The sequence below is a fragment of the Poecilia mexicana genome, unplaced genomic scaffold, assembly GCF_051168715.1.
Source record: "Poecilia mexicana isolate PSO_F unplaced genomic scaffold, ASM5116871v1 scaffold_21, whole genome shotgun sequence".
Taxonomy (NCBI): domain Eukaryota; kingdom Metazoa; phylum Chordata; class Actinopteri; order Cyprinodontiformes; family Poeciliidae; genus Poecilia; species Poecilia mexicana.
Genome location: NW_028263390.1, coordinates 7,117,368 through 7,129,445, shown reverse-complemented (window position 1 = coordinate 7,129,445; position 12,078 = coordinate 7,117,368). Strand labels below are relative to the sequence as shown.

Genomic DNA, 12,078 nt, shown 5'->3' with positions numbered 1-12,078 from the left:
GTTCCCTCATGAAAAACAACCTGAAGCATTGATTTGATTCTTTCATGCATCTTTGAAGGATCCTTGAATCTCCCGTGGCAACCATTTGGCAGCGTCTGAATGCTTCGTCCCACTCGGCTCCTCCAGACTAGCGGCAGCAGCTGTTGTCTGCTGAGCTCATCATACCAACTGTTTCTCAGCCCAACTCTCCTAAAACCTGTTGTAAACAAGAAACGTTGCGATGACGTGCCGAAGGCAGAGTGTCGGGAAGAGCTTTAGCTTGTTAAAGGGACGGGCGCCAATTTCAGGGCGTCAAATTTCTTTTGAGCCTTTTTGTCAAAACTGGAAACAACGTGCCTGGAAAATACGAAGCGCTGCCTCTTTTATATCCACCCTGGTTAAGTGTCAGCTAGCTTCGAGGGTAGACGGAAAAACTTGTGTGCAAAGCTAACGGAGACCTACCGCAAAAGACTTGCAGCTGTAATATGCAGGGAAAGCTGCTTGTGCAAATAATTCCCAGGACACCACAGTTGTTAGTTTATTTTCTAAAGCCATGTGTAGTTTCCTTTCACTTCACAGTTTCACTTCTACTTTGTGTTGATCTATCAAAAACAAGAAAAAAAATCCCAATGAAACTTATTTTGTTTGGTTGTAGAAGAAGAAATCGCAAAAACAAACAAACCCAAACATGTTCAATAGAACTTATATTTTGCAAAAAAACAAAATCTACCAATGGAACCACTCTTAGCAGATTATTTCACTTATAACATGGGAAAAATGTCATAAGTGAAATAGTCTGCCAATGCAACTACTACTTTTTATCTGTATTAAGGAATTATTTACTTAAAATAAGCCCTTATATCTTGCAGAAATGTTACTTATTTTTGTTTATTTCCAGTATATTAAGACGTTTGCACTAGAAGCTGAACCAAAAATACTTTGTAAGACTTTGTGTTGCTAGAGTGACTAGCTCATTATTCTGTGGGGGGGGGGGATTCTCGAAAGGCTATCCTACTTCCTGATTATCTACTACCCTTTGTTGGCTTATCACATGCCGCTTCAATTAAATACACTGACCGATTGCCGTAATGTTCCAAGAACCTCCTAAAGTTGACCGTGTGCATGAGATCTCCACGTTGATAACGATGTTTTTCCTTCCTCCGTGTTTTTTCAGGGTCTTCCGACCTGAGTCCGTTCCCCGGCCAGTTCGAGCGCCAGTTCCCGAGCCTCTCCTCCATCACGGACAGCCGCTTCTCCAGCCCGCGCATGCACTACCCGGCCACCTTCACCTACACCCCGCCCGTCACCTCGGCCATGACGCTCGGCAGCGCCCACTACCACACCTACCTCCCCCCGCCGTACCCGGGCTCCACCCAGAGCCAGAGCGGACCCTTCCAGACCAGCAGCACGCCGTACCTGTACTACGGCGCCTCCTCCAACTCGTACCAGTTCTCCATGGTGCCCGGCGGCGACCGCTCGCCGTCTCGGATGGTGCCGCCTTGCACTAGCGCCTCCACGGGCACCTCGTTGGTGAACCCCAACCTGCCCAGCCAGTCGGAGGGCGGGGTGGACGGCGACGGGAGCCACAGCAACTCGCCGACCGTGCTGAACCCCGGCGGCCGCATGGACGAAGCGGTCTGGAGGCCGTATTGAGGAAAGACCAGGGGGACGCGCGGATGGCAAGTCAAGTGATGTCGCGGTTTACAAGCACAAAACCCCCTTTTGTTTTTTCATGTCATGAAAAGGGGAATTTCTTTCTCTTTTTTTTTTTCCTTTTTTTTTGTTTTTGGGTCCACTCCTCGGCTATCTCCACCTTCTGCTTGGAAATTAAAGCAGAGATGATGATGATGATGGTGGGGGTAGGGGAGGGGTGGGAGTTGGAAAAATAAAATAAAAGAACAGACTTGCACCGACTTGTCTTCCTGGAATGTGTTTGGACCGAGGCACTACAAAGGGAGCCATTCTCACAGCAATAATGAGAAGAAAAGACACAAGAAAACTATTTTTGATTCACCAAGCCCAGGCAGACGGGACGTTGTTTCAGTTTTTAGGGCAGCCCCACCAGCTAAGGGATGCTGCGTCGACATTTGTAAAAGACTGCCCCTCTGTTTTTTTGTAACGTGTTTGTACTTTATTAAAGCTTTTTTTTTTTTTTTTTTTTTTTTTGCAGAGCATGTTTTTGTACAATATCGAGATGCAACCTAAGCACTGAGTAGCAGATGAGAAGCGTGTGTTACCCAAAAGCGGCGTGGACATTCATTTTGCTCTAAACCAATTAATTTAACTTGTACATTGTGGGTTTATGACGTTGATGTAGATTGAAGCGTTTTTTTTTCTTCTTTTGTTTGTTTTTTTTTCTTTAGTTTTAACTTATAAAAGCCATAAATTATGTATTCTATTTGAAACTTGAGTCGAAGAAGTGTAATCTGAATATTTTTGATGCATCTATATGACTAAGTTAATTTTATCTTTGATAGGTAATTTAAGATTTGTTGTTTTTTTTTCTTTGTTGTTGTTGTTGCTGTAGTTGCCCCTCCCCCAGAAAAAAAAAAGATTTAATAATGATCCCTTGGAATCCAAAATTTAATTTCTGGAGAGTATTGCAACACTTTTTCTTCTGGTGTGTTAAAAAAAAAAAAAAATTCAGTGTAACTGCTCGACACATTAGGAGGCCAACATCTTCGGTAGGCGTCGACACACATTTGGCTCGGAATTAAACCTTTGGTATTTATTGAGCAATAACTCGCATCGTGCCTCTCGGCAACGCGGCATTAAAGCCAGATTCAGTGGGGAAGAAAATAATTATCCGTTTATGGAAATTTTCTTTTTTTTATTTTGTCTCATCTGGCGTGCACTTACAAACTGCTTTTCCTGACAATATGAGAACAATCGAAGCGAGTCCAAAGATGGATGCGCCTGGTTGTACAAGTTACAGCGTCAGGTCAGACCTTTTCTTTTTTTTTTTTTTTTTTTTTTTTTTTTTTTAAGGCTCAGTTGTTTTTTGTGATACATAAACTCCTCAGGACTGGAATAATCCCCCGAATGAAATTATCTATATCTGCTTCTCTTTCTCCCTTTCTCTCTCTCAGTTTTTTTTGTTTTTTTTTTTGTTTTGTTTTTCATATCCAGCCTGGCCGAAAGCTCAGTCGAGATTATAGCTTACACACGCCAACTTTATTATAGCTTTCATATCATGTGCAGAAGATGACTTTGAAAGAGTTTGGGTTAGTGCGTGACACACATGCAGAGAGAGAGAGAGAAAGAGAGAGAAAACAAGGAAAGTGAAAAAATAAAAAAGCACGACATTCCTTCAGACGTTTATTTATCTACAGTTTTTTAGATTTAATATCTAACGTCCCAGCCTAAAACAACATTCTCTTGCAGCACTATAAGGAGCACGTCTGCATCGAACCCAAAGAAGTGCTGGGGTTCAGGGAAAAAGTGCAAAAAAAAAAAAAAAAACGAGGTGATTGGATTCAGCTGCTGGCAGCAAACTGGTGACCAAAAAAAAAAAAAAGAAAACGAAAGAAAATATGGGAGACTTGTATGTTTCTTTGATAAAAGCACTTATTTCTTGTTTTATTTCTAGCAGCACTCACGGCTGGCTGCCAGCAGAGCTCGTGGTTTTGGGTCCTGAACGCAGCCATCTCGCCCCCCCCCCAACCCCTGCACAATGGATAACACTTAAAAAAAAATTCATCTCATCCCACCAGACACTTGGTGTTTATTTGAAGCAAAAAAAAAAAAATTGAGACTATTTTTATTATTCCGTGCCTTTTTGTTATTTAATGTTTGCAGGTAATGTAGCCCCTGCGTGTGTGTAAAAAAAAAAATAGTAGAGAGAAACACGGGGTCAGTGGGTTCAAGCTTTTCACTGAAGGTTTGCACGCGACCTCAGCCGAGGATGTTTCCAAACTCGCTTCGTGATATTGGAAAATGTCACGTTGCGTTTCCCCCCCCCGACTGCCTCAGCTCGCACGGCCGATAAAATATCTGAAAGAAAAAAACAAACAAAAGAGAAATATTTCCAACTGATTTTAAAACACGGCCTTGTTAACATTTGCTACCCCATGTCTTGTAGTCTGATTTTTTTTTTTTTTTTTTTTTTTTTTACTTTTGACAACCTAACAGGAAATGAACGCAGCACTGACATCCCATACTGTCTTCATACGCTTTGACTTTTTTTCTTTTTCTTCTCTCACCTCACAAAAAAGGTTATTCTTTTTTTTTTTGGGCAATAAACTGTCACGGAGAGAAAAAAGCCTGTATTATTTAACAATCAGTGTGTATACTTGTACTTTGTGTTGCTCCTATGTAAAGTTTACGTGTTATTTTCCATTGTTACGCTCCTTCTCATGAACACTTGTCAGGAACTGAAATCTAAAGCGACGCGGTTAGATTCTGCTGGTACGTTTCATAAAGGGGATTTTTTTTTCTTTTTATAAGAAGGGACAAACAGATCTGACAACAGTGAGTGAAATTGGCATTGTGATTGTACATGTTTGTTTATTTTAAAAAAAAAAAAATAAAGCCGGTATTTTGTAACTTAACTTCCCTTTCTCAATGTCAGATTTTTACCTCATCCAACACATCATATATTATTTTCTTTTTTCTCAGTTAGTAGAATTTTCTGCATGTTTATTTGCTTTTTTAATTTTTTAAAATGTATGTTTTCTTGGTATATATTTACTTTGTTGTGTAAGTCTTATTTATTTAATCATTTATCTAGTTATAAATGTTTATTTTATTATAATTATCCAATTTTATTTTATTTATACTTTAGTTGTTTATGTTTACCAGAATTTCATAGATTTTTTTTTTTGTTTATTTAAAAAAAAAATCAAATAACATTTAATTTATGTTTTCTTAAATGTAATTTTAACTGATTTTCTCCTTGTTCTTAGAATTCATTTGGGTATTCCATCTATTACTTTATTTTGTTTTCTTCTTTGGTTTATGTTTATCTAAATGGTCACCAGAATTGATTCATTTACTTAATGTTTTCCAACTCAAACGTGTGAAACATGGAGAAACTTTTAAAAAGTAACCTTAAATGTTAAAACAGGAGCAAAATCAGTTGCGTAAAGCTAAAATAAACACCTGAAAGGACCACGTCCCAACCAATTAGGCGTCATGGCAGCGGTCCAGTATCACGATTTTTTTTTAAATCGTATATTAAAAATCGTACATTTAAAAAAAAAAAAAGTAAGGGTTTTTTTGGAAAGGAACCCCTCTGTGTACACAACACGTTCAATGGAGTTACCTCTCCTCCAACCTTCTGTCTGCACCAACGTTGTTTTTGGGTGTTGGGGGTCCAGCAGCCCGGGGATTGTGGGAGGACGGGGGGATGTTTGGGGTGTAGGGGCCACGCTGCTGCTGCTGCTGCTGCCACAACCGCTGCCATGGCTGCGTGTCAGCGGCGCACTGTGAAACCAAAGAGATGGAGACAGGAGCAGAAAGCAGGGCGAAACCAGGCAAAGCTGTTTTACATTATTCCAAGACATAATAGAGCCAATCTAAGTGTGTGTGTGCGTGTATGTGTGTACACATGCTGAAAAGCGAGATCTACACCATCTCCATATGTTTTGCTAAGGCCGCGGGGATTGGGAACATTCTCTGGATTTTCCTGAATATGGATTGCGTGGAAAAGAGGCTCGGCGCTCGGTTTCAGGTTCGCATTCTCCGCGTTCTCAGCCATGTCTAGCAATTACAAATAATGAACTCCGGAGGAGCGGAGGAACCCAGACACCCGGGGAAATTAGCATAATGTCCTCCACGCACGGGAGAGAGGGGCATCAGCGCGCGGGCCATGACTCATTCGGAGGACGGACGTGACGGACGGACGGAAAGGGTCGACGCGGACCCGTTCGTCTAAAGTTGGAGCCGAGTTCGTCTCTTCTTACCAGCCGCGATGTGCTTTATCATTTTTTATTATTTTTTATTTCGAGTCTCGTGGCCAGCTTTATAAGCAGACATCATTTTCTGACATTATGCAATCAGCAGAGAATACAAGGAGGACTTTACGAGTAGGCAAAACCACACTGTCTGAGAGCATGATGGTAGTTTGAGATTTCTTTTTTTTTTTTTTTGTTTAAAGACAGAAAACACACACACACTAAGAGAGAGAGAGAGAGAGAGACACAGACATATCTGACAGCTCAGTACAAACTGTTTACTTGACCTCTGCAAACTTTTTAGAAGAGCTGCTCAGGCGGGAAGTGATCCTCAAGGGCCTCATACCACTCAGGGGGCAGTATATCTCTTCCTATGTTTCCGTTTCTGCTAACAAGGCTGTGTGTGTGTGTGTGTGTGCGTGCGTGCGTGCGTGCGTGCGTGCGTGTGTCTCAGACAGCTATGTGTTTAAGAAGGGGGGTCTGTGCATCTTGGTTTCTCATTTAGTCCCAGTGATCTCTGAGTTCAGGCCTCAGCTCTAATCCTCGACCTTTTTGACCCCTGTCGTCTCGGTCATATCGGCGCCTCACACCGTTCATTGACTCTCGTGGTGAGAAACTTTTCGTTTTGGTCAAGATAACTCCAGCATCCTTGAGTTTCAAACCGTGATAACCGGTATATTTGCATACTTTGGCGCTCTCTAGTGGCATTTGGGGAAAAAAAAAAAGAAAGAACTCCAAAGGGAGCAGATTGAATCCCATTTCTTCCATCAGGATTTTATGTGGTGGATTAACACAAAGTATTGCATAATCGTTGCAGTAGAAGGATAAATGGTTTATTAATAAAAATGTAAACAGCAGCTTTCAAGTCTTAGATAGACTGCCAGATGGATTTAGGTCTGGACTTTGACTAGGCCACTCTAACAATATGCTTCTGTTGGTAGTGAACCTCTGCTTAGGCCTTGAGTCTTTTGGAGCCTTTAATAGGATTTCCTCCTTGATTTTCCTGTTTTCATCTTCCGACAGGGAGGGCTGGGCATAGATTTGTTGCTTAAGCCTGTTACTGTAAGCAACAAATCAATGAATTGCGTGATAAATCAAAATGAGCTCAATCATTTCTATTTGCATGATTGACTGATTTTCTCTTTTCTCTCTCTCTTTTCACTAAAAACTGGATGACCAAAGTCTTTGGTTGGGGCTTTGGTCCCAGCTAGCCTTGTTTATTAAGGACGATGAAGACTTCATGGTTTGTTTTACTTGTTGTTTTATTTGGTGTGTCTAAAATGTCTTCTAGATCCTGTATTCATTAGAATTGAAAGTTTATTGATATTTGAAAATGTGTTCTTGCATTACTATACCTTTGTGGTTTTATTACTTAAAAATTGTCTCATAACAATATTATCGTTTATCGCAATAACTCCTGGGGCAATTTATCGTCAGGGAAAATTTGTGATTGTGACAGTAACTGGTTTCTCGGCTGCTTCTTAGATTAGTTCTCCACCACTTTCTCCCTGGCTCCTCCGCTGCGTTCCTTGGTCTTCGTGATTTTGTTCGTTCTCTGATGTTCTCTACCAAAGCCTCTGAGGTCTTCACAGAACTGCTGGATCCATCAGATGAGTTTTCAAGGAAGCTATGGCATCTGTGGTGTCGAAGAACAAAAAGTAGGAGAACGCACATACCCTTTTCAAGACATTATGTTGGTCCATCAACCCAAACCCTGATAAAATACGTTACAGTTTATGCTTGTAAGGTGACAACATGTGAAAACGGTTCCAGGGTTGTGAAAACTTTTGCGAGGTGCTGAACCCCGGTGCTCAACACCAGCGATATGCACAGATAGACACTAGGTGGTTCTAGAGCACCTGCCTCTTTTTCTTCTGGACAAAAATGTGCCCCTTTGAAACTGTTTCTTTGAATTTTTTACAGTGTATATTGTATGACCAAGGTAGAATTTGTGGACTTAATGGGCCATACCACACATTTTTGTTATTTTGTACAACAAGAATGCATTTAAAACACATCCTTGTTTTGAGTTGATTGTTTTTTTTTCTTCAGGTGGGCATTGTTAAGCATCTGCATCAGACAGAATATGACTGTTGATCTGAAATAGGTTATATACATATGCATGATGTTCAAGTTGTGCCTGTAATTAATCTCACACAACTAAAGCAGCCGGCAGCTCCTAGCAACAACAACAACAACAACTATTTTTGGCAAAAGTCGTTTTTCACCAAAAATGATTTTCTTTTTTGTCTTCTTCTTCTTCTTTTTTTTTTTTTTTGCAAAATTTTTTAAAAAGAAATAATAAAAAATGAAAAAAGAAAGAAAAAAGTGGTGATAATAATTATTATTATATCATCTTTGACAAAAAAGAAAAAAGAAAACAGCTAGGCCATTATTTTAGGGAGGTGACATTGTGGTTCCCTTTTTCCACTTGCGCACCTGTTCCCCAAAACGTCTGTTTACGCCACTGCTCTTGTCCCACTGAGAGATTCTCCATTAAATCAAGCAAATCTATGAAAGCGCTGTTACAAAACCTATAATGTCTACATTTAATGAGAGCTGCCAGTCCAAGTTATGTAACATAAAACTGACCACAATACCTTTAAAAAAAAAAGAGGGAAAAAATGAATTGATATGAAAATTGGACTGTCAGGACCATGGACAGCAACCAAACACATAAACAAAAGGCTTCTTTGTCCAAACCCTTCGCTTCTTGTCAGCATTTCAAATTGCACGTCAAACATAGCAAACTCAGAGCATGAGACTGAATAAGTTGTAACTTAACTCCAAACGTTTATGCGACATTCTTGTTGCATGACATTCCAGCCAATGAATTGTAAAAAAAAAATAATAATAATAATAATAATAATTTTGGCTAGGAGCCTCATTTTTTACATTATCGTTTTATCTTTAGCTTTATTAGTGAGTAAATTACAAAAATAATGAACCGGCATTTCGCTTACTGTAACGACACGCAGCCATGAGTGACATTGGGGATTTTGTTTTTTTTTTTCTTCTTCTTCTTTTTAGGGGAAAACCCACCATATACGTAAAAAAAAATGCCAGCCATTGTATATGGTTTTGCTTTAAACATCCATCTTCTGCGGCACCAGGGATCAGAACCCGTGTTAGATTCAAGGTTTTATGGTTTATGGTTGGAAAGAAAGTAAAAAAAAAAAAAAAAGTAAAAAAATAAATAAATAAAAAATGGCTGCGAGTTTCCTGCTGCCCGAAGCGATGATTTACAACTCTGAATAATAAAGTAAGCACCCGCCCGATGTGCATGGACGTGTGAGGGCTGCCGAGGATCCAGATCCAGAAATATCCGACATGAGGATGTGAGCGTAACCGTGCAGCGAGCGAGGGTTACCGCAGTGAGGTTATGTATGTTGGAAGGCAGCACAGAGAGTGGAAGATGAAGGAGAAGAAGAAGAATATCAAGAAGAAGAAGAAGAAAAACTCGTCCTGGCTGGCTCATTGGCTGGTATCAGTACCTGACATCATCCTCTCACATAATTAGCACAGTGTCCACATCCTTCTCCAGTGACCAGGGATTATTTCATGTGGTTCAAGCCCCGACCAGTAAATCCAAGCAGGACTTTAAAAAAAAATAAAAAATACATCTGGGCTCTGCAAGTCTGCAAGACATGATTGCTGCTCTCTGGAGCAATTATTCTCAAGAGCGCTCCGATATGTTTATTGTTAACGAATTTTTTTTTTTTTTTTTTTTTTTTTTTTTTTTTAGTATTTTAATTTTTTGGTCTGATTGTTTAAATGTTATTATGCGGAATGAAACGAACAGTTGGCTTAAGCTCAAACTAGCAGGCCTCTTTTTTTCTCAGCAGCCAAAAAAAAAAAAAAAAAATCCGCTCTGGTGAAGTCGTCAGTCTTTAGCCGAAACCGCAGGCGCGCGCCGGGCAGATCAATAATCCCCATCAAGCTTCACCACAAAGCCACTCAAACGTCTGAAGATGGAGGGTGGCGGAGGGGGTGGAGGACCTACCGAGAACCCGATACTCTCTGAGATCCTCTCTGTCTCACTGGAGGAGACGATGACGTGTCTTGTGCAGCCCGTGTCTTTCTTTTTAAACATCCTGCGACCTGATTAGACTCTTCCTCCTCCCACGCGCAGGTTGAGGCTGATCCCAGGGAGCTGGTGGTGGCTGATGGGGGATGTCAGAGGACAGACGGTCTTACTAAAGGAGAACACAGAATAACAGGAGACCGGCCGGGGGAATGAATCCGGAAACTAGAGAAAGGAAAAACTGAGTTGACTCTGTGCTGTCTTTAATAGTCTCGTTGTGAACTTCTTTTTTCTTAACCTGGGGTTTTATTTCATAATTCTGAACTCATTTTATTTTTATTTATTTTTATTATTATTATTATTATTATTATTATTATTAGAATAAATTAACACATTTTCGAAATAAAAAAGTATATATTATTTTTAATCCATCACCCCTCCAAAAGAGAAAATGATTTTTGTAAATGACATTCATATTAACTGACATAATAAAAAGTATCAATGAAAAGTATTCCTTTAAAAAAAAGCTCAGTCATTTGAATAGAAGCAAACACAATTGCATTGAATTGAGTGAAAGAAATTCAGTTTAATGGACTGAACTGATTGAATCACACTAAAATTGAGTGAAATGAACTGATTTGAACTGAACTGAATTTTGTTGAACTGAACTCAATTGACAGATGCATATGTGTTGCATTGTATAGTGCCTTGCAAAAGTATTCACACCTTCAGCTATTTTATTGTAGTTTTAATGTGAAAGTCAAAATCACAAAATCACAATATTAGTGCATAATTGTGAAGTGGAGCAAAAAAGAATAAATAGTTTTCAAAGATTTTTACGGACAGAAATCTGGGAAGTGTGGTGTGCATTTTGCCACCCTTACAGCTGAAAACTTTTGTGGTGTATGACTGCAAAATTTACAGAGTATCTCAACAGGAATTATCAGTTAGATTAACTGTTAAGCTCAGTATTACTGGTTTATTATACTTAAAGTTATTTTTCATTCAACGCAGAAATTTTTCGCTAATGTGGCACATCTGCCACATTAACATAATACTTTATGTAAATTTATATTGTTTTGTGACATATGTTCTTTACTAACTGTGTTTTTTGGATTTAGAGCACAAAGATTAGTTCATTTTGGCAGTGTTGTGGTACTCGAGATCGGTCTTGGTCTCGAGTCCGGTCTTAAGACCGTTTTCTGATGGTCTCGGTCTCGTCTCGGACTCGACCGCATTTGGTCTCGGTCTTGTCTCGGTCTCGGGCGCTGGTGACTCGGCATTTTATTTCAAGACCAGTCGAGACCGCAACTGTGAAAATATCACTAAACGTACAGCATACTGTCCAGTTTATTTGTTAACATCTTTGTTTTCAGCTGATGCAAAACGCACCGATTAAAATCCAAGCAACTACATGTTTCTGTTACTCCCCCCTCCTGCTCCCCTCCCCACCTTTCACTCGCGGGCGGCGCTACTCCCTCCTCCCTCCTCCCCCTCCCCACCTTTCACTCGCACGCGGCGCTCCAGGACATGCGCAGTGGTTTTCTCTCAGGCAGAAAATGTTTGTCTAATCGTCAGTAATATAATAGCGCTGCATAAATAGTAAGAAATCCGATGGCCACAGCTAACTCAGCAGCGCTTCGCTTTCACAGAGGATGGGGACAACGTCTAACTATTTTCGTCACTTAGAAAAGTAGCTCAAAGAAGGTAAGCTCCGTTAACGTGATGTTAGCAAAGCTAGCTGCAGAGACACATAAGCATTGTAATGAAAAAAAGTCACTCACTGTCTGAGTTATTGTGCGGAGATGTTGACTGTCTTGTCGCATATATAGGACAACGCTATGTCCAAAAGTCTGCAATATAGTGATGTGACATTCAGAAACAGTCGATTCTTCTCCACGGCTCTTTACTTATAGATAGGACTGGAGTATCACTCACTGAGAGCCGTTGTTCTATCAGATTACCATACACTGTCAGAATAGCATACATGCAGTGAGTACCATGCCTGCGCATGCGCATTAAGAAGTCCGACCGTCAGAGGAGTTGTCAGTTCACCACATGCAACAAGTTATGACGAAAATAAGTCATTAAATTGTTTTCAATGATAACTATATAGATATACATGTGTTGTCATGGTTTCAAAGTGTATTTAAAGCAGGTCTGGCTGCAGCTGAAGTAAGC

At 40.1% G+C, this 12,078-nt stretch overlaps 1 protein-coding gene across 2 annotated transcripts in view; it reads left to right on the top strand.

Moving 5' to 3' along the window:
* The window catches only part of runx2b (RUNX family transcription factor 2b), a 61,636-nt gene extending 57,107 nt beyond the window's left edge, over positions 1–4,529 (top strand). For both annotated transcript variants that reach the window (XM_088002207.1, XM_015002430.2), the window contains one exon: positions 1,154–4,529. In XM_088002207.1, the coding sequence (XP_087858333.1) occupies positions 1,154–1,632 (479 nt within the window). In that variant the 3' untranslated portion in view covers positions 1,633–4,529. The remainder of the gene's footprint in view (positions 1–1,153) is intronic.
* The last annotated feature ends 7,549 nt before the right edge of the window (positions 4,530–12,078 follow it).